The sequence below is a fragment of the Rhipicephalus sanguineus genome, chromosome 7 (genome assembly GCF_013339695.2).
Source record: "Rhipicephalus sanguineus isolate Rsan-2018 chromosome 7, BIME_Rsan_1.4, whole genome shotgun sequence".
Lineage (NCBI taxonomy): Eukaryota > Metazoa > Arthropoda > Arachnida > Ixodida > Ixodidae > Rhipicephalus > Rhipicephalus sanguineus.
Window position 1 is genome coordinate 32,558,551 of NC_051182.1, and position 23,534 is coordinate 32,582,084.

The following is a 23,534-nucleotide window of genomic DNA, read 5'->3' on the forward strand; positions in this document are numbered from 1 at the left end:
TAACGAAACGGCTGCAAGAGCACGAAAACTGTGGGATGTAAATCATGTCGTTCATGACATGGATATCATGATTTTCATGTTATGACCTGTCATTTATGTTCGTCCTAAAGTCATGCGAAGCTAAACCAATTTTGGTTTATATGAAACTAACGAAACGGCCGCAAGAACACGAAAACAGTAGCATGTAAATCATGTCGTTCATGACATGGATATCATGATTTTCATGTTATGACCCGTCACTTATGTTCGTCCTAAAGCCATGTTACGCCACACTAATTTTGGTGTACATCCTATTAACGAAACGGCCAGGAGAACACAAAGTCGTAGGCGGCTAGATAGATAGATAGATAGATAGACAGACAGACAGACAGACAGACAGACAGACAGACAGACAGACAGACAGACAGACAGATAGATAGATAGATAGATAGATAGATAGATAGATAGATAGATAGATAGATAGATAGATAGATAGATAGATAGATAGATAGATAGATAGATAGATAGATAGATAGATAGATAGATAGATAGATAGATAGACGGACGGACGGACGGACGGACGGACGGACAGACAGACAGACAGACACACAGACAGATAGATAGATAGATAGATAGATAGATAGATAGATAGATAGATAGATAGATAGATAGATAGATAGATAGATAGATAGATAGATAGATAGATAGATAGATAGATAGATAGATAGATAGATAGATAGATAGATAGATAGATAGATAGATAGATAGATAGATAGATAGATAGATAGGGAAGTTCGCCAAGAAATGCTTCGCATTTAAAACAGTTTAGTGTAACTCTCCGAAACGGCTGACGACGTCGCAGCCGCAAACTTATTTTTGAAGCCTGCCGGTCTTTTCCGAGACGCTGTTGAAGGATGGCGGGCCTCACGAAGTGCGTGAGAGTGACCATGTCAGCGATTACGTCTTCAAAAGTTTTAAAGTGATACGCTGAATTGTCTTAAAAACTTCTGAGCTATTTTTCGTGAATCATTTTCCAGTGGTGTCCTGCCCGATGATTAGACATTGGGACGAACAGTCGGTTTTTCTATGGCCCGATAGCTTTGACTCGTACGTGCTGTAAGTTATTGGAGTACACAATTAATAATCACATTTCCTACTTTTGGATACGGTTCTTTATTCAGCCCAATATTGTTTTTGGCGTGCTTTTTCCACAACAACGCAATTACTTGAAATTGTTCATGACTTCGCAGTAGCCTCAAATAACCGGTCTCAGACATGCACTCTTAGAAAAAAATGTTCGTGTACAGTTAGTAAACGGATGTGTTTATTTGTTTCGAGCGTATTTTACTACCTTCGCGGCACCCCTTTAAGCCAGTTAGCCGTTTCTAACCACGGAAGCTTCCTTGGTGTTTTTAACTCGGTAACTACTAAGCAACCTATGTTGCCAGATCTTTCGTGCATGCCGCAATATATTTTGCCGTAATCGTGACAGTCCTTTAGGAAGATTGAGACAAACTTTAATTTTATTGATTACTTGTAACAAAAGTTTCGTGCTACGTGATTGCACACGCATAAGCAAATAGAAGGGCACAAGATGATGTGTAGAAAACAACAATTATGCTTCTACATTCTATGGCTGCTAACCAGTACACGGTGTGCCATCCCAAAGTAGGAGCATAAATAGCCTTCAAGCTGCTGCTATAGTAGATATGGGCTACGTAGAAGTCTCCATATTCTGTGTGTGCGTTTGCGTGTGTGTTCTCGTTTGTGATCCGTTCATGCCGCTATGTATGTTGCTGTGATGCGTACTTACCATGGGAATTACATAAAGAAATTAGCGTCCATTAATTAGTGTACGAGGACAGTGCCACTTCGCTTTTTATCCTATATATACTTTTAATAGAATCATCTTGATATGGCTATGCACACGCGCATATCAACTAAATAAGCGCCCTCTAATTGGCTGATCGTAGTCGACTAGAGTTAATACGGTTACGAAGTTGCTAGCGCTGTTATTAACAACTTTGTAACGGACTAACCATTCGAGTCAGCACTATTCACCTACTAACTAGGTAGCAAATTTAACTAACCTGCATTTTACTACCTTCACTTACTAAAAGGTTAGTGTTTTCTGTGACAAGTAAACGGAAAATGAAAGATAAGGAATTGATCGAGGGCTCGCTTCTTTTGTTAGACACTGCCTAATGAAACACGAACAGATAATGAAGCTAAGGTAGGTAGGTATACGGGACATTACTTGCGTGTTTTAACTGTAGAGTACTAATTATGAGATAACTGGAAAGGAATTAAAGCGGGTGAAAAATCAACTTGACGCAGGTAGGGATCGAACCTATACAAGCTTCGGATAACGCTTCCGATGCTCTACCAATTGAGCTTCAGCGGCGGTCGCTTTCCCATCCATTTTATTGGGTATTTATGTTTGTTATAGTCCTGACAACAAAATAGTGTTCCACACTCGCCGTCATGGCAGCGAGCGCTGCTGGCTAACATTCCCAGGACTATACAAACATAAATACCCAATAAAGTGGATGGGAAAGCGAGCGCCGCTGAAGCTCAATTGGCAGAGCATCGGAAGCATTATCCGAAGCTTGTAGGTTCGATCCCTACCTGCGCAAATGCTGATTTTTCATCCACTTTAATTTATTTCCAGTTATGTGATCATTAATGTATTGCAGTTGAAACATGCAAGTGTTGTCCCGTATACCTACCTTAGCTTCATTATCTGTTCGTGTTTCATTAAATTGTGGCTCAGGCGTGTAACATTGCGTGGCAGAAGAGTAAAATAACACCAGGCGTCACACAATGTGAATCGCTTAACGAGTGGGTGGTTTGAAGCTCCCCACCCATTACACAGAACTCAGCCATAATTCTTCATCATCATCAGCCACAGCATCAACAATTTGTGCACCTATGTAGGCATGCGCATACTGCCTCACAGGCGCGTAGTGCATACTTCACTACTTTGCAAAATTATGAATTCTGGCGTAGTGAATGCTTCGATACTTCGTGAAATGATGACGATTATGGCGTAGTGGGTACCTTGCAAATGTACTTGGAGTAGTCGCCCTTAGAGAGTTTACAATGGGCTCCAGAAAGGCCGCTCCTCCAGCTTATGTTGTGACTGTGCCCCGTGTTCCGCGCAGGCATGGAGTTGTTAGTTATATTCCAATGCAAAAACACTGTTTTTTAATATTCTTTTACCCCTGACCTGTAAAGAAGTGGAACTGCGTAGATGTACACGTAATCACAGAAGATGACATTAGCCAATTTCAGGCTTTTCTCGAGGTGTAACACTGCTGTTATTTGCGTGACCAAAGGCTTGGCTGCGTGTTGCTTTACACTGTAAAATATTGATAGTTCACGTTGGTGTTGTCTAGTGTTTATTTTGTGTCTAATGTTTGTGTCTAGTGTATTGCTTTATATTTGTCTGAATTTATGATGTGAGCTGACATATCGTGTTATATGCTCCGTGACACCCTGCAAAAATCCCTACAATTGGGGCTAACAGTACCGTAAATAAACAGCGCATTGGGCAACCACACCTGTCTTTTTTTAATAACGTTATTATGACAACAAGCGGTGGATAAATTGTGGATATCATTAATGAACTTATTCTATTTCATCGTACTTGATATCATAGCAACTGAGGAAACACGGCGGTGGTTGACCATTAAATGAGACGTGCGACCGCTTTTCGCATGCGCATTGTCACTGAACTGCGAACTGAGGTCGAATAATCCTACCTGACCTATAGACAGATGTGCACCTTTCTAATCTTGCCATCATGCTTTCAGGAAGGAGACAGTGCCCGGGTAAAACGTTGGCCCTGATGGAGGTCTACCTGTATGTGGCCACAACGCTTCAGAGGTTCAGGGTGCTTCCGGAAGAAGGCAGAACCATCTCCCTCGTCACAGCACCCGCTCTGCTCAATGTCGCCAATGACACGCAGAAACTGCGTTTCATACCGCGATAATAAACCGAGAGCTTGCAGGTTACCGTTACTCATAGGCTTTAGAATTTATGTGCACTGCCGCAGTGTCTGCACAGAGACCGTGCTTCAGGTCGCTTCTGTGTGCAACCTGCTGCATTCCAGGCTCGTTTCAAAAAGCTATACTTGATGCTTGAGCGGTGCCAGCTGTGGCCTCGCCCCATCACACTCTCTCAGCAATCACGTGATGGCACAGTGGCGCATGCAGCAGTTGCGCGTTACTCCTTCCAACGTGCGTTGCGCAACAACGCGGTGGCGGCGTCCAGCGGCGTCGTCCGTTCGTGCCCCCTCTCACTCTCTCAGCAATCACGTGATGGCACAGCGGCGCGCGCGGCAACGCTCCTTCGTCAGACGTCTCGTTGCAGCAGTCGAGTTAGTCGGATGGCTCCCAAGCGGCCCGGTGATGATTCCACGGCAAGCGGTTCGGAGAAGCGCCCCAAGAATGTGGACTCCCCCGTTACCATGGCATAGTCAGTCGAATAGCCACAGGCTTTCGCCGAACACACTTTGGAATTTACAAAGTGTCCTTCAATTTTTTTTATTTCGTGGTGCGCCTGCGGCGCTTAGCGCTGCCTTGTTTGTCATTGTTGATAGTGACGGCATTCTGACACGATGCGCGTGTTTACTTAAAACCTTTAAAAATATCGGATGTGGTTGACTGGCCCCTGGAGGCTTTTCAAGCACCTATAGATTTTCTAAATATAACTGTTGTAAGATTTAGTTTACTGATGCGCCTCACGGTCATCAATAGCGCATAAGTTTCAGGCCTAAAGACTGGATGTATAGGTGAGCGGATGCGGAGAAAGACGGATGCAGGTGACGGGTGACTGCCGCATAAGGCACGCTGGAGCGTGGCTTCGACGCATCAGTGTATAATTCTGTACATTTCGGAACAGTGCAAAAGACGAATGACAGAGAATAAGACTTAACAACACGAGCGCTGACTGACAACTGAGTGCTTTATTCAAGCAAAACAGAAAAAGAAAGAGAAGAAAAATAACAAAACACGCACGCGCAACCTATGCACATGACAAAAGACTACCGGCTTGCATCGTCATTAGGTATTATTCAAGTAAGACAACTCGCATTCGAGCAACGCAATAGACTGCGTACTAACACACGTGTCGTCATTTTTTGCAGATAGAGAATGCTTCAGCTATCTCCCTTATGCCAGAATCGTTGTGCCCAAATACCGTGGTCGTGCGGCAGAACTCCGGGGAGCACCCACAAGCGGCACAGTGGGCAGACAAATAGGAGAACACGGCGTACCCTTTAAAGAGCTATGATGTCCACGCAGGCGAACGTTGAGGCAGCGCCCCGTTTGTCCCTATAGTAGACATAAACCTTACCGCATGACAACGGTAAGGTTGACGTCTTTCTCTGTCTCGGTTTCGGTCTTTTTTCTGTTTTGCTTGAATAAAGCACTCGGTTGTCAGTCAGCTCTCGCATTGTTAAGTCTTCTTCTGTGTCTTTCGTCTTTTGCGCAGTTCCGAAATGAACCCGAACCAATTAGCCCAACTCTCTCTTTTGCTGCGGATAATTCTGTACGACAATATTTCGCTTGTAGTTCTAGCAAGTGCATTCGAACCTGGTTCTCTGGAGTATGCGCAGTTACTTCGACAAACACGGTGTCATGTACTCTACGGGCTGCCGCCGCCCCGGCATCGGTGGCTGAGCTCTCTGCGGGAGCAATGAGACGATATTCGAGAGTGAGATACACACTTATTCGGCTAGCTAGCTCTCTCACACGCAGTGAGAAGGGTTTTGTTTCTGAAAACTGGTTTTGAAAAAGCACGAAAGAAGAGGCGTCAGTTACGGTAGGAAACGAATTGCGTTTGTGATTTGAACGCACTTTCATAAAATACGTATGGCCTGGATATGACGATGTAATCATAACAGACCACTCCACACAGAAGCTCAGTATTGAACTTTTATTGGAGGCACCGGTCGCGAGGCGTAGAGCAATATGGTATGGATTCAAGCATCTTTAGCGCCTTCAGCGTGGCGGACTTGTGCATTATAGCACGATAATCTGAGCGTTGTAAAGCACCATCCCACGTTGTATGCGAAGGAACCTTAAGGAAGTTTTTGTTGATACACTTTTGTCTAACATGTCTTACCTGGAAGAAATGTTAGTTTCGAATGACGCCTAAAGATTGTGCTCTCGGTTTACTCTCGGATTGTGCTCTCGGCATTTTCTGTCCATTCCTATCATACCTGGAACCCTGATGTATGTTACAGGCGCTACATGCTGCTGGCGCGAGAACATACTTCGAGGAGGCTTGAGCTTCGCCTTCAAGAGTATATAACGCGATGGCGTAATCGGGCCCCGTGCGCATCGCCTTCTCAATCTCGCTGGACACCTCAACCGTGCTTCGAGGAAAGGAATCTCTGTGCGCGTAATATTGGCCGATTTAAACTTTCCTAGAATGCCTACTGCACGTACAGCTGCGAAGTGCCCACTACGTCATAATTCATCATGTTGCGAATTATCGAAGTACACACTACGCATTCGTATAAGGCAATACGCGCGCCTAGACAACTTCACGCTCTGCTGCGGCTGTCGCTGATGATGATAATTATATATGCCTGGGTGCTTCTAATGGGTAGTCCTTTAAACCACCCACTCATTGCGCAGTTCAGATGGCATGACGCCTGGTGCGATTCCGTATATTACGCTTCTACGAAGTAATTAATATTACACGTGTTAAGACGACTCCTGGCAGATGACTCCTGTACAGGTTTTTTTTTTTCTCAGCAACAGTTTCAAGCAGTGGCGTCGCTCTGTGGTAGAACACCTGCTTGCCACGCAGAAGGGTTGCGTTGGCTACGCCTCGGATCCAGGATTTTTATTATTTGCACCAATCGCGATTTTTCACTCACTTACAACGCCGCCGGCGCCGGAATTTCGGCGAAACGAGCTCCTTACGCAACCATGTTAAAATTTCGTAGCTGGGTAGTCAGGGGAGAAGGTACTTGAAGCTTCACAAGTCCCCGCAGCCCCCCGGCTACGACCCTGGCTCCCCGTGTTCCTGTTGCTACGGGTTGTGCTGTCATTTAGGAGGTGACCTGTCATTTAGGAGGGCGCTGTCAATTAGGAGGTGTCATTTAGGAGGGGCTGCAATGAAGCTTGGCCCTCACTAATGGACGATCCTGCGCACGCCTACAGTAGAGACGACATTATGACGCGCCCTCGAGGGCCACTGTCGACCACTCACCGAAAGCCGGTTGAGCCTCGTGCGTGGATCCAAGGCGAAAGTCCATCGTAAGGCCACCACCACCGGTCAGCATACTCTTTGGGCCGCCACCCTCCGTGAAAACGTACAGCTTGAACGAGAGGTCAACCGAGTCACTCGTGTTGGACAGAACCACGCACATCGGAACCGGTATGTTCGCGCTAAAGAGTTTGCTGCTCCCGTTCATAATCTTCCTGCATTCTTCGGTCACTGCTTCTTCATCTTCTAAGGCGGCCACCGCCGGTGGTTTGTACCCGAACAGGTCGACAGCACCTTGAGGGCCCACATGATCGCGGGCGCCGATGGAATATCGGGCGATGTCAGCGCCATCCTTCGCCCCGCCGGTTGATACCTCCGTTGATGTGTTGTCCGGGACATCTACAGAGTGAAGGTAACGTTCAATTAAAAGCGAGTGAAAGATATTATAATTGTCGGGGTTTTGCGTCCCAAAACCACGATGTGATTGCGAGAGACGCCGTAGCGGAGAGCTCCGAAAATTTCCACCACCTGGACTTCTTTAAAGGGCACCTAAATCTAATCACACGGACCTCTAGCATTTTCCCTCCATCAAAATGCGGCCGCCGCGGCCGGGATTCGATCCCGCAACCTTGGGGTCAGCGTAGGTCGCCAGCGATACGACGCAAACGCAACGCGGGCAACAATGCAGCATGGCCCGCGTCTCGCATAATTTTAATTTCGCCACGTGCGGCGTCCCGTGCGTTTAACCCAACGCCGCGTGCGTTTGTATTCTGCCGTTAGTATCCTCGAGAACGAATGAGGCGTGGCTTAATTGTCCAAGGCAGCGCGCTTCGGAGCGAGGGGTCGCTTGTTGAAATCCCCGGCGAGCGCTTCGGAATTTTTTCTTCTGAATTATTTTTATTTGTGGCTTTTATTTATGTATACATATACATATACGGGACATGACGGCGACGGCGAAAAACCGCCGAGAGTGTCCATATAATTGCTATCGCAATAAAAAGAAACGTGTGTGCCACACAAAATGCTCAAACCCCACCATTCACCACCGGCCCACTATAAATGAACAAGGGAAAATGCAAGGGTGGCAAACACCAGTTAAGATAGTGCACAAAAAGCCAAGCGCACGCAGCAGGCCAAACAAGACGAAGCATGTTTAAAATGTACTGATGGGCTAGTTGGTGAGCCATGATTCTCGAATAGGCAGCGCACAAAAGGCAACGAACACGTACACAAAAAAGACGCAAACACAAGCGCTGTCAAGCATGTCGCAAAAAGACACAAACACCATGGTACTCAAATGGAAAACTTTGAAGGAGGATACGTTAAATTCTAACGACACTTTCTGAAAAGCCGTTTCGGATGTAGTTGCGGGGTGCGCGATAGGGTGAGTTCTGTGACACATCTGTGTAGCGTGCTAAACAGCGTTGCTGGTCATCAACCTTCAGGGAGCAGAATGGCTGACAATTCTTTTTTCTATGAAGTTTCACTACAGTCAAATTTACGTTTAATATTTCTTTCACTTGATGCGACTATATATATACACGCAAGGCCCAAATAAAAACTGGCTAAAAGCGGCTGAAAGTTAACCGGGACGTTCTAAGACGAAAGCTAAGAGATGTCATGCCTGAAAGATGGTCGCTTATAAAACAGTAGTGCGCCCGACCCTAGAGTATGCTATTATAATATCGGATCCAAACAGTCACAAGCTAGTTGATGAGCTAGAACGGATCCAATGAATGGCAGCCAGGTTTATTTATTTGTGCTACCGGAGGAAGCAATCAGTGACCGCGTTTCTTCACAGAGCTAACCTTCAGACGCTGTCTACGCGCAGACAAATCAAGCTCTTCAAGTTCCTGTATACCGACTGTATAATAAAGCACTTAACATAGATCCACCTTGTACTTGCACCCTCCAGCCCGATGTCCCCGAGTATCAGTCATTCACATGCTATTTTACCTTATACCACAAGAATTGATGCATTCAAGTTTTCTTTTCTTCCTTGTACAATTGTCCAATGGAACAAGCTCGACTCCAGTGTAATAATATCTGGGGTTTAACGTCCCAAAACCACGATATGATTATGAGAGACGCCGTAGTGGAGGGCTCCGGAAATTTCGACCTCCTGTGGTTCTTTAACGTGCACCTAAATCTAAGTACACAGTCTTAGTAGGAAGCGCACAACTCTTAGAAGACACGAAAGACGAGCGAGGACACAAAAGACACAAGCGCTTATAAAAGCAGCTTGTGTCACGGGCCTCTAACATTTTCGCCTCCATCGAAAGTACAGCCGCCGCGGCCGGGATTCGATCCCGCGACCTTCGTGTCAGCAGTCGAGCGCCATAACCACTAGACCACCGGGGCGGGGCTCGATTCCAGTGTATTTGTTGATTCTCAATCAGCTGAAGCTTTTCAGCGACGTTTGGAACTGCTTTGTACATATTGCGTAATGTCCTTTCCCATCCCTGTAACAGCCCGCGAGAGTTTAAAGTATTGTGAATAAAACTAAAATAAAATAAAGAGGCTATGCAGTTTTAGCAAAGGTGATCATTGCGAGTCTATACTTTGACTACAGCTAAATTCTCGTTCAATGTTTACTTCAAGGTGACTACGCAATGTCAGAACAGAAGACTACAACACCTACCGTCCGGGGTCACCGTGTTGTTCACGCGGCTGTAGATCTCCAGGGAAACGGCACGCATCAGCTCGTCGTTGTACTCGTTCTCCGGTGTGTACACAATGTGTGTCACTCTAGGTGGAACTAAAGCGGAACGCACGTCCATCTCATCCGAATCCTTGCTGAGCGGTGGTGCCGGTCTCCTGGCGACTGTCATGGCGTAAAACATCAAAGCCACCACCGTGATCTCGATGAACGTGGCGATGCCGTGGCGACGTACGCTCTGCAGGTACACCGTGCGCCACAGGAATGTCAGCACGTTGCGCGGCATCGCACAAAGCGTTTATTATAGGGAACGACCGATAAGCGCGCACTGCCACTGACGACGAAGAGACTCCGCCTGGCCTCTTGTTGGGTTGTCCTAGAATAAATGATCGATTCAGCAATTTAATCACGAGGATACGTAGCTGCGTCGTCACCTAATGATTAGACATATATTTACTGTTGATATACGCCGATATATCTACTGCTGTGGTTATACCATGGTCCATATTCGCAATTAAATGACTTCAGCCTTTGCTGCCGCAACAAATTTCGGCATTTATAGCGCTGTACTTTACCGTGGTACAGTGCTACAACAGGGCGCGGCGTCATCTTGTAGCGGATGACGTCGTTACCGCGGCGATCGCGTCCAACAACGCCATAATCATCATCATCATCATCATCAGATTGACTACGCCCACTGCAGGGCAAAAGCCTCTCCCATGTTTCTCCAATTAACCCATAGTCCTGTATTTGCTGCGGACACGTTATCCCCACAAATTTCTCAATGTCATCTGCCCACCTGTATTTCTGTGTCCCACTAGCGCGCTTGCGTTATCTTGAAATCCAGTCTGTTACTCTTAATGTCCAGCGGCTGTCTTACCTACGCGATACATTCCCTGGCCAGCTGCCCATGCCCATTTCTTGATTTCGACTAAGATGTCCATAATACTCATTTGTTCCCTAACCCACTCTGCTCTCTTCCTGCTCTTTAAGGTTACACTAATCATTTTCTGTTCCTTGGCTCGCTGCGCCGTCCTCAATTTAAGTTGAACCATTCTTGACACGCCTTGCATTGCACTTGCGCTCCGGCGGCTCAAGGTCATTGCGACGCGATGATTACAACCTTGCGAGGCATGGGGTGGTAGAGACTTCGCGCTAAAAGCTAAGTACATCAGTCATTCGAAACGCATGTCAGGCAGTATAAGCATTTCGAGGATGCCAAGCTAGAGAAACTTATCACATGTATGCACTCAGTCCCACTAGAATGGTAAATGTTAGGCATGAACCAGCAGTTACCGACTACAGAAGCAGCGTTCGCAAATGGAGGCGGTCACGTGGGCAACCTACACAGGTACAAGTGCTCGTTCATCGAAATGTTCAAGCCTCGGAAGAACAAAGGCAACGCTACAGAGCGCTATGGCGGCCTCGTGAGCGATTTAGAATGATCGGCTTGGTTCGCATACCTTTAAAATCTGCAAACTTACGGTGGTACTCCGAAAACACGGTGGCGTAAAGCCCAATCGAAAACTGGTCGGTGTGCCTTGATAGATTTCTCATACCCACTATGGCCGGTTTGGCCATACCCACTATGCCGAACTGTTTAGTTTCACTTGCATGAAATGTCTGTTAGCATCTCAAAAGTTTTCGCCTTCTTGCTCAAAGTACATTAATTTCCTTCCAAAACAAGTTATTGGGGCTTGTTTTAGCTTCTTCACAGGACAACTCTTTATACACTTCGCTAACAGCGGTTCTTGCTTGTCATTTTTGTAATTGACGGGAGTCGCTGCTCAGCTGGCCGACCACCTAGCGGGTTGCCATATAATCACAATAACGTGAATAAGAAGCCTTCGCACGACGGCGCAAATACCGGTGTGGACTTTTACCTTGTCCGTAAAAGACAGTTTGCGCAATACCGTATATTCGGACAGGTGTACAGCAGCAACAACGCTAATGGCGACTTTTTTTCTTTCTGGGAGGAGGGGGGGGGGGGGGAGTGGCACGGGGAACGCATGGTGTATACGGGGCTTGCGACCGTTCGCTAGCGGCCCGGCCGGCACGCAGGACCATCTGCGTTCCATTTGATTTTATTTTCTAAATAAGTATGTTGGTGAGCTACACAGACATGACTGGTCGCAAACATTTCTTTCGTGAGGAACATGTGGTCACCATGTGCTGAAACATAACCGTGGAACAAAAACTCTATATTTTATTCCGCGTCCAGATTTCACTCGTTATGTACATCCTTATCGTTGTTTCTGGAATCCAGACTCCAAATCCCCTTCAGAAATGACCTATATATGAGGTATATGAAAGGCTTCCTTTCAAATGGCAACGTCATTTTGTTCAAACTCTCTCCGACCCCACCATGTTCACTGTCCCGGCCCTTGGAGCTAAATTTCGCGCCTGCGGCCCGCCGGCTATAAGCGTAGTTTGAGACCCCTGTTGTATACGTAGATGACGTAAAACTGCAAAGAATTTCCATGTTCTACTTAGCTGCTGGCGTAAGGAATTCTTTGTTGATATACTCACTAACGTGCAATCTTTTAGCAATTTTTCTTGAACAAGAGAACATGTGCAACACAAATGTCTCAGACGTATCGTAGCTGTACAAAGCATCGCAGGACACCACCGCTATTCGCGCTATTGCCGCTTATAGATCCCATTACGTGGCGATTAGTAATACGAAGGATATTTAAAAAGGCCTAAAACAGAAAAAACAAATATAAGTAAAATAGAGAGGTGGTTGTGTATCAAACATTCACATTGAATGAGTACAGAAACACGATACAGACGGCGCCCTTAACAGCTATGATCATGAAGTATTGTCAACTTACCTGTTGAGACCAGGCCCGTAGCCAGGAATCTTTTTCGGGAAGGGGGGGGGGGGTACTTGCTGAAAACCTTGACTATTTGAGAAAAACACCTATTTTCATTATTTATTTTCGGTAAAACCACCGACTTCACAAAAATTTTGGGGAGGAGGGGAAGAGTACCGGGCCCCTAGCAACACCCCCCCCCCCCCCCCCCCCCCGGCTAAGGGCCTGGTTGTGACAATAGAAAATTCAGTGCCTATGGAAAATTGCCTGAAACGGCTCGTTGGGCGCTCATGAGCAAAACGGAGCATTCAGTAAAACAACGTTTCTTGAATTCCCTTCCTAACATCTTTAAGATGGCTCCTAATGATTTTCATTATTATAATGAAAACTCAATTTAACTATTTTCTTAAGCGGTAAGCAGACTATTTTGTACTGCATACTCAAGGCACGCCCACATAATAATATATTTGTTTTCAAAATTGCTTTGGCAACGTGTAAATGTGTGAACAGTAGTAGAAATAAAGCAGACAGTTAGAAGAATAAAGCAGCAATCCTTTTTTGGGAACGCGTTACAAAACAGATACTGCAGTGACCACACCGGAAAAACAGCGCAGAGACCTAGGTAATGTATGTGATGCAAAATGACAGCTAAGAAAGCACTTGCGCTAATAATCAAATTATGATTTCATAAATTGTTTGAATAAATGTAGATGGAAATGAAAATACGGTACGCCAAGATATTTGCGGTTAGGTAAACGCTTGCTCTATTAGATCTAGCATCAGTACCTGTGGTGCTAAAGTTGTTTTGATCTTATTTGCATATACGTTAATTCATTGCATACACGTCAAACTTACATCCACGAGATCCTTCAAATCGCTGATATGTAAAATCCACGCGACGAAAAGCAACCCCATTGTTGCACGCATCACATTTCGTTACGGAGCAAGACGAAAGAGAATCTACAATAACGACACTGTAACAACATCAGAATTTGCTCGATAGACGCAGCACGCAGTGGAGTACGCGGCGCAGGACAGTGGCTATGAGCAAGTGTAGCGGCATTGGCGCAACTAAAAAGAAAAGAAATCGAGAAAATAAAAGGTACGTGGGCTGGGCGTAGACGTCCGCGTGCTTGTCTTCCTGATCTTCTACCCTCGCTGGATGACTCTGGCGTAAAAATAAAATAACGTCGCTGCCCTTAGACTTATTCAGATCGCTTAGGGCGCGTTCACACTGAGACATTCGGCGGCGAGAGCGCGCGGAATCCGCTTCGGCGGCAGCGAGATCCGCCGGAAAAGCCCATTTCGCGCCTATCGGTCCTGGACCGATTTTTGCGGCAGCTGCCGCCGGATTCCCTCACCGCGAACCAATTGGAACGCGAGTCGAACATTCGAAAAATGGCGGCGCGCTTGTGATATCGCAGTCGTCGAAGCCCGCAGCAACAGCGAAGTCTTTCGTAATCATCCTGTAGCTCTCGACAACTGCCAAGTGTTATCGCGATTAGCATCTTTGCAATACATCATCGCGATCTCGCAAAACGGGTAGCATTATCTCGGCTCGATCAAGCTTCTCGCGTCTTGCAAATCAGGGCGAACCAACCACGACTGCTTGCGTCGTTTCTTGTTCGGCGAACGCATGTTTCTCCTCGTCAGACATCGCCAGAAAGTTCCTTTCCAACAGGCCCAGCAGTTCGCCGACCCTGCTCCTGTTTATGCGCTTCGCCATAACGAAACGCGTACACAACGCAGAGCGCGTCGATGCCAGCGTTCCTTCGCGCGAAGGGACGATGACAACTAGGCGTCCTAGTTTCGGCGGTGCGTTGCTAAGCGGTGTGAACAATGTGGAATTTCGGCGGCGCGCGAATTCCGGCCGCTGTGGCCGGCGGATTCCCCAGTGTGAATGAGCCATTAGTGGCACCAGTACCAGCTTGAGAAGCGGAGCTTGGCGAGCGATTATTGTTTCGCACGGCTGTGTCGCGATAGAAGTATCTTGTATCTTAAGATGCACGACACATTATCGAATGTATCGGAAATACAGATACAGATACTCGTCTTTCGAGACGTATCGCGATACAGACACAAGATACCCATAGAGTATCTAAGATAGTATCTAAGATGCATGTATCTTCGATACTGCCCAGCACTGATATATATATATATATATATATATATATATAGTGTGAGGAACGAGACAGAGACAGCACCCGATCCTGGGCCAGCTGTTCTATTCTAAACCTCTTCTTCCTCTGCCCCTATCTCGCTGCCCGCGCGCCACAGCACCGGTGTCGCTCTTCGTCCTCACACTCGGCCATGACTGCGAGCGCGTGGAGCTGCCGACAATGTTTCTGGTGGGCGTGGTTGACTGCTTCGTGGTGGTCGGCCCCGACCACACCGCAACGTGGATGGGGAATCTGCGAGAAGCGTCTCTGGTGGGCGACACTGACTTCCTCGCGCTGGTCGGTCTGGGTCACGCAGTGACATCATGTGAGCTGTGAAAGATGCATCTGGCGGCCGGATTTCGCTGTGTCTCGAAGGAAACGGCAGGTGCGGCATACCAGAAGGGGATTTGTCAGCAAAAAGAATCTTGCATGACTTCGGCCAAACTGAGAAGCCTTTTTCTTTGGCCACTCTCTCTGTGTTAGTAATGGAGCGCGTACTGTTTATTCCATCAATGTCCGACGGCTCTGGAGCCGATCCGAGTGGCACATCGGGCACCTTAATTGAAGGGTGCCGCGCAGGATGCTTGAGGATAGCTGACGGTACCTCAACCTGCGATAGGGTTAGCGACTGGGCAACACTCGAGCGCTTGTTCCGGAGAACCTTCTCACCCAACATCAGCGTGTTGGGGGCATTGAGCTTCATTCCATCGATCCTCTGCAAGTCTCCCATGATGTGCTGCGGGTCCTCTCCTTTCAGTGCGTCCGGTCTGACCATTTGAGGCTGCTTCTTACTTTCGGGTTCCCTTGTCACATTTTCTTGCTCTCTTAGCCCGAGGTGGCCATCGGCGCAGGCGGCGAATGAACCCGCTTTAAGTCGCGGATGGAGCTCTGACGAGTCTGAGAAGACGTTGCTGATGGTCATGGAGTCGTCCTCCTCCTGAATTGGCAGAGTGTCAAGCACGAGAGGCGCCGGCACGCCCATGTCCTGAAGGGAAGATGATATCGGGGCCCGCGTTACCAAATCCCGTGGACGGAATGTAGTCTCGGCTTCTTGTCGTAGTGGTCCTGTGTAGGACATCGGCGCCACAGCACTGCGTCAGTCCAGAGTTTGTACGAGGAGAGGTTGGGAAGCTCTCCGTTAAGCTGCACTGCGCAGTAGCAGCCTCGAGGTTGTGGCCCTGTCATCTGTCGTCCTGTCATCCTGTCGACTGCGCCATTGTGAGGAACGAGACAGAGACAGCACCCGATCCTGGGCCAGCTGTTCTATTCTAAACCTCTTCTTCCTCTGCCCCTATCTCGCTGCCCGCGCGCCACAGCACCGGTGTCGCTCTTCGTCCTCACAATAGATAGATAGATAGATAGATAGATAGATAGATAGATAGATAGATAGATAGATAGATAGATAGATAGATAGATAGATAGATAGATAGATAGATAGATAGATAGATAGATAGATAGATAGATAGATAGATAGATATTGTCACGGGATTGTGACGTCGACGAAAGCAGCCGTTGGCATGTCCAAGATGATACTCTTTATTTCGCCGAACTTGTGGCCGGGAAACAGAAAGTCAAACTACAAGCAATACACACTGTGCACTGATAGCGGCGAACACAGCGTCGGCCGCCGATAAACTGCCCTGCGGTAAGGCGCGTCGGCATTTATACATGCGACACCGAACATTCCGGCCTTATCGCTGGTGGCCGCGTTAGTTCCAGAGTAGACTCAGCTGTTTCCGTTTCCACGCTCAATCTTAACAGATCATCCTACAAAAATAGGACCATCTCCCCGAAGGGAACGCTGATGGGATGCGAAGCAGCAGCGTTGCGCACGGGTGGCGTCACGGGTTGAACGGCGCTAACGCGGGTGCTGCGGTGAGCGCTGGAAGATACGTTTGAAGCGAAACTTGGTGTAGCGTTCACTGGTGTAAACGTTTGTTTGAAACGCAGACACGGAAGGCAGCCGGCAGCTGCGGCGCTCCGGCGGGTGAGGGAGAGAGTGACGTACCAATGCCACCTAGAATATTCTAGAGGGCGCTGGACGTGCGCGCCCACCTGCGAGGGAAGCGTGCGAGGGTTGCGTCACGTCAACGCCCAGCTGCGGCGTGACCTACTTGGCACCGCTCCAACACCTGCGCCGAGGGAAGCGCGTTGCCTCGCGTTTGTGCGGACGGACAGCGTTACGCAGGCTAGTCAAAAAGCTGCTACGCATCTAATAATCTGGAACATTCCCAGACATTCTGGCGCGGCTTGCGCAAGGCAGTAGTAACAGGTATAAGAGGGCAGTAGCATAAAACATAGAAAGAAAGGAGCGCGTGTGGCATTGCCCCCCTCTGAAAAGGCATCGTCCCGATGCTTAAACAGAAGATGGAAGTGGATACAGAAATAAAGTGCAATAATAAAACGAAAAGTACAGTCCTCAAGTTCGCTAACAGTGCAATTAAGGCGAAACAAAACTGCGATTCGGCCTAGTTGGAACAAATTCATCCTTCACTTACTCGCGCAAAACACACAGGGACTAGAAGAGACTTACAGGGACAGGTGCGATCTAACAACTGATTTATTTTTTCAGAATACACACATATTTAACAGCCCACTGTTCCGCTCGATCACGTTAAAAAATGTGACAAGCGCACACAGCATCAAATGATCACATGCCTTAACGTTATGACATCAGCAACAACTCTTTTGCACGACCTCAGGTCATGCAGCGCCGTTGAGAGCTCGTAATGCCGTCCGGGATAACTTCGTAGTCTAAGGTGCCGAGACGCCGGAGCACCTTGTGTGGCCCGAAGTATCATCGAAGAAGCTTCTCGCTAAGTTCCCGTCGGCGTATCGGCGTCCACACCACACACGGTCACCGGGATGGTACTCCACGTGGCGTGGTCGAAGATTACGGCTGTCGACCCTCCGCTGGTTCTTGATGCGCAGGCGAGCGAGCTAGCTGTCGAACTTCTGCGGCGCGTTGCAAATAAGCGGTGACGTCGACATTGTCTTCGTCGGTGGCAGGTGGCAGCATTGCGTCAGCGTCGTTTCTGGGCTCCTCCCGTACTGGCCTCGAGGCCCACCCCTGGAAACGCCGGCGCCACCGTCGGCGTGACGTGCTTGGCAGGATCACGTGGTCTCAGCGGCCGCGTCGGCTGCTTGTGGAGCACTGCCGCGTGCTTTGAAAACGAGTTCCAAATCACACATGCGCTGTGGTCTGTTCGAATTCGGAAGTTTCCCCTCATTTTCTACTCAACTGAAACCATTGTAATAGAGTGCATGCCTCCGAAGGCGACGAACATGAGGCTCTACCGCTCGGTGCCGCAGTGCCGCGTTTACGCAACGGAGCCCAGTGTCTGCCTGCGCGGGTAACCGCGGGACAAGAAACTGCGTGAAGCATGGGATGTAAAGCTAAGGACCGGCAAGTAGCCATCGGCTACGAGTCTTGTGTGCAACAAGCACTTCCGCGACGAAGACTTTCGTTACTGCGTCGCGGGCCTGTGATGTTCGGTGAGTAGCAGACAGCGCGCACTGAGACGATGACTCGCGCGCACTTCCCGCCGGCATATGATGCTTATCTGCCACAGGATGGAAAAGGCGCTACCTTTTACCACGTGCGATACCACTTCAGAACACTCCCATGCGACCTCTTGATCGTCGGTCCCGTGCTCAGCGTCCACAAAATCGGCTGCAGATGCGCAAGTCATTGTTTAGATACGTTGAATTGAAAAACGCACAGGGTCCCTTACGCGTTCACCAAAGATGACTAGAAGGCGAAAGCCGTCTTCTTCTTCTTGTCAGTAGTTGTACTGATTCTCCCGCGCCCCCCTCCAAAAGCTTTCTGCACCTAACGCGGTTTTGCACGGCCTCCGTGAGCGATCACGGAGGCAATGCAAAGCGACCATGGCGTGTGAATACGTCATCATGTGACGTCACGTTATGCGACGTCATAATAACGCTACATATTTTGGCGACCTGTGACGTCATGGTGACGTCATATGGTGACACCATCACGTGACTATTATTTTTTGCATCACTCGTGTTGACGCCGTCGACGCGGGACGCCGACGGGCAATCTTCCCATTTGATGAGGCATCTAGGGTTTTCGCCTTCATAAGCTACATAAGTTTTGCATTGCTTCATAAGCGACATAAGTTTCACATTGCCTCCGTGATCAGCCCACCGATCACGGAGGCAATGCAAAGGGACCATGTCGTGTGAATACGTCATCATGTGACATCACGTTATGCCACGTCATGGTGATGTCATATTGAAGTTACAAATTTAGGAGATCTGTGACGTCATCACGTGAGGATTATTTTTTGCGTCACTCGTCTTGACGCCGCCGACGGTCAATCTTCCCGTTTGAAGAGGCATCTAAGGATTCCGCCTTCATAGGCTACGCTACGCGTGCGGGTGAACTAGCGAGAGTCAAATGCTGCGGCTGTGTGCTGCATTTATGATGGCAATAACATTTTTTCAGTCGAGCTTGCGTTCCCCTGATGCAAACACAATGTGCTAAAAAGACCAAATTTATTTGTGCCACTCTCAAACTCATGTTGGGCCTCTCGAACCCCATGTATTTTGTTGGAGCCTCATTTATTTACGTGGGAAAGATGCCACCCTGTTGGCCTTAGACACGACACTGCTGCGAAAATTGCTGGGGTACTCGCCAAATAATTACTATACTGTTTTGCGGCTGCTGGTTGCTGCAATAACTTCTATTTTATTCACCGCTATTTCAAGTTCATGTGGCTCCTAGTTCACAGGCGACATTTGCAGAACAAGTCCGGCAAACGTTACTATATTTTCTTTCTTTTCCTTGGCAAAATGTTGCATGCAACTACATGCTCGGTCTCGTAGACTGGTTCTCCTTCCACCAGCAATCTCGAAGTGGTGAAGCTTTGGTTTATGAATTTGTTGATGACAGAGAGCGGCAAGTTCACTGGAATGCAAATGGAACGAGAATTGAGGAGCATTAAAAAAAGGCGTCGCATTTGCTCACGTTTTGTGTGAGCACCAAACGAAACGAATGCACAGAATAAAGAAACAGAAGCAGCGGCATTTGCCCGCTGAGAACACCGATAAATACGCAGTGCGAGACAACTTGTCAAATGACATTCAAACGTACACGAATTTAGACCGAAAGAAAAAAACACTGAATCGTCGGGACGGCACATCACAAAGTTGCCATGCGCACCGAAGCCGTAGTTGTAACGAAATTGTTTTTGAACTGCTCTGATAGCGTCCGCGCAACAGTAGTTGTTTGTGTATTCAAAAATTCTAATATTTTGCGGTCTAAGTTCACAGCGCGGTGCCAAAACGCGCTCGTAGCAAAAGCGAAACCATAGTACGAACATACATGCAAACGTTCATACATGCAGAGGCACCGTCAGTCGTCGCGAACCCGTGCGATCGCTGGCTTGATGCTTCTTTCTGTTATGCTCCGTCTGGTTATACAGGCAGTCTACTCTAACGAAATATTTCACATAGTTCAGGCACGTAGCCAGGATTTTTTTTTCGGGGGGGGGGGGGGGGGGGGCCAAAGCCTAAATGTTTGAAAGAAAGTCTTTCCACGGCAAAAAGAAAAAAGAAGTTGCCCAGGCATATAGAAGGCTGGACGAATTTCGGGGGGGGCCGGGCCCCCCGCCCCCCCCCCCCCCACCTTGCCTACGTGCCTGACATAGTTTGCACTCAGCGAGTGACTACCTTTCACGCAAGAGGCCGGTTCAGGGGTCTCCAACGCGGTGACCGCGTGATGCAGGTGCTCGGTTTTCTGCGAAGAGACAGTGGCTGTAGACTATCTTGTGCTTTCAGTTCGTCGAAAATGATCATTTTGAGAGTAAAGAACACAGTTCCTTTCGAAACTATTTACAGAAATGCCCTGGAGGGCTTCCGCGAGGTGTTTTTGATGAGCGCCGACAGCAAAACCTATGGGGAGCGCGCCGGCGGTATCCTACCTAGCACGCAATCGAGGCAGGTCCGAGAGAAGGCGACTCCGTAACTCCTCGCGGCCAATACCAACTTCTATGTCGTCATCTGAGTCGTTTCTTGTAGGGCCGTGCTGTATGCGAAGGTCACGTACTGGAAACCCACGTCTTGTGCTCGACGCCGACGTACATGGCCAGCATGTCGGCGATGGTCTTATTTAAACTGAGGCCATTGGTCTGTGGGTGGTAGGCAGTGCTCCGGCGGTGGCTTGTCTGGCTGTATCCCAAGATTGCCTGAGTTAGGTCCGCAGTAAAGGCCGTAACTCTGTCAGTAAAATGAGGACCTCTGGGGCGCCGTGACGCAGGACGATGTTCTCAACGAAGAACTTGGCTACCTCCGCAGCACTGCCTTTGGGCACCACCCTTGTCTCGGCGTAGCGGGTGAGGTAGTCGGTAGCTACGACGATCCATTTATTTCCGGAATTGGACGTCGGAAACGGCCCCGGTAACAGTAAGTCCATCCCGATTTGCTGGAAAGGCCGTAGAGGTGGCTCGATAGGTTCTAGAAGTCCGACTGGCCTAGTCGGTGGTGTCTTACATCGCTGACAGTCTCGGCAAGTCTTTACGTAGCGAGCGACGTCGGCAGCAAGGCGCGGTCTGTTGTATTTTAGATGCGAAAGCATCTCTTGCTCGGGGGTATGTCCCTCGGCGTCGGCCTGGTAGTCCGCACTCACACTACGCATGCGCAACTCTCCTCCTTCCCTCTCTCCAACAGCTGCGCGTTACTCTCTCCACTTCTCTACCAGCACCTGCTTGCGCTTCTCCTGCGTTCTTGCTTCTGCTCTCGCGGTGCATGCGCTACTCTCCTCCTCTAGTCTCCTCTCCTTCAAGTGGTAGAGCGCTGCGCGCGTTCGGTACAGCAGTACAGCGCTTGCTTCGGTTGACTCCTCTGAAATGCGGGCTCGACCAGTCTAGGTAGTGTTGGCTCGACATGCCGAAATTCTCTCCTGCGCGGCGCCGCGATGAGCGCCAGCGCATGAGCATCCCCTCCCCCTCTCTCTCCTCTCCTACGCTGCTATCCTCTCGCGCGCCTGTCGGCCGCGTGCCCCGCTCGCCCTGTGAGAATTAACGGCCAGGACAGAGGGAAGACACGACGCGCGTAGTGTTCCTCTTCGCGTTCCACGACACGAGGTCGGTAGCATGCCCAACGAACGCCAACGGAACGCGATCGTGCTCCGGCTTCGCATCGCCTCATGGCCCGCTTTAGCGGGAGATGGTGTAATTTTTTCCTATAGTCTTGTGAGCGTGCAGGAAACACCGAGGTGTCCAGCCGTCGGGTCGTCGTGCAGAGCCTAGAGGACCTCTGGTCGCAATGCCGAGGGCACCACGAGAAGGCGGTCGGCTCGAAGCGGCGAGAAGTTCTTCTTAAGGAGAACGACGTTGCGCAAGAAAATTGTCGCCAGTCCCCGCGTGAATACCTTCGGAACAAAGGCGGTACTGCCTTCGAGGTATTCCACAAGGCCCCTGAGTTCCGGGTCGGCTCGCTGTCGTTCGGCGAAGTCGTCGGCACTTATGGTACCTTAGAAGCAGTCATCCTGGTCGTCCTGCGGCGGTGGTTCGACGAGTGCACGAGACAGGCAGTTGGCGTCAGAGTGCTTCCTTCCGGACTTGTAAACGACGGTAATGTCGAATTCTTGAAGCCTCAGACTCCATCATGCGAGGCGACCTGAAGGGTCCTTCAAGTTCGCTATTTAACAAAAGGCGTGGTGGTCGCTCGCAACTTTCATACCCAGCAAATCGGGACATCGCTTTTAGTTCACCGTTTTTAAGACCGCGTGGCGTACAGACCTTGAAGATTCAAAATTTGCGCGATGGGGGGGGGGGGGGGACGCCGACAGCGTAACGGACACAAAGGCCGACGACAATATTGGCTTTCACCACTGAGCGCGAACCGGCAATCGCCGACTAATAACGACAACGCGTACGACGAACGGGTGACTGCTCAACTGTGAATAAGCAGTTTTGTAACAAAGTGGCTCGGTCGTTCTTCAAGACCTGGAAAGGGCACCCTGCCCTTCCTCTCCTCCGGCCCTTTCAATATTTTTCGTCCGATGGTACTGCCGTTGCACTCCCCTGGTTCATTCTAAAGTTGGTGAGAACGCCTTTTGTCGCTGCAGTGTTTTGAATCGCAGAAGCTAATTTTCAGAACTTAATGCCATCTAACATTAGATGATGGTCGTGTGTTTCGGAATATGCATACTTGGGCTTCACGTTCCTAATTTTTGTTGGCGTCCGTTTACGAGCCCATTACTTTGCACAGTTGGGTGAAAGCGGCAAGCCACGTGTTATTGTCGCTGAGAGTGACTTCGTTTTATTTTATTTTATTTATTTATTTATTTATTTATTTATTTATTTATTTATTTATTTATTTATTTATTTATGAACACTGCAACCCTAACCTAGGGTTTTCGCGACGTGGATATACATTTGCTGAATTTACAAATCGGCAAACAAATAAATATAAAACAGGTAAGGTATGTACACGCTTTCATAATAAAAAAAGAAACAATGAAAAAGGCAATGGTTTGCAATAAACAGGCATAAGGGCATATAATGAAATCAGCGCTACATTCAAGATGATCACGAGTGGAGAATCGCTTCAGTGATTGAAATAAACAGCAGGAGCACACGTAATAGAGTTCAGACACTCACTGCTGGAGCTGCTCAGCAAAAAGGTTCAAGGATGACTGGGAAACAACTTCGTTACTAAGATTATTCCATT

The 23,534-nt window shown here is 48.4% G+C and overlaps 1 protein-coding gene across 1 annotated transcript in view; it reads left to right on the forward strand.

Annotated features, from left to right (window-relative positions):
* The window catches only part of LOC119398598 (cytochrome P450 2H2), a 28,849-nt gene extending 24,842 nt beyond the window's left edge, over positions 1 to 4,007 (forward strand). The window contains exon 9 of the mRNA XM_049417360.1: positions 3,795 to 4,007. Coding sequence (XP_049273317.1) covers positions 3,795 to 3,973 — 179 coding nt within the window. The 3' untranslated portion in view covers positions 3,974 to 4,007. The remainder of the gene's footprint in view (positions 1 to 3,794) is intronic.
* The last annotated feature ends 19,527 nt before the right edge of the window (positions 4,008 to 23,534 follow it).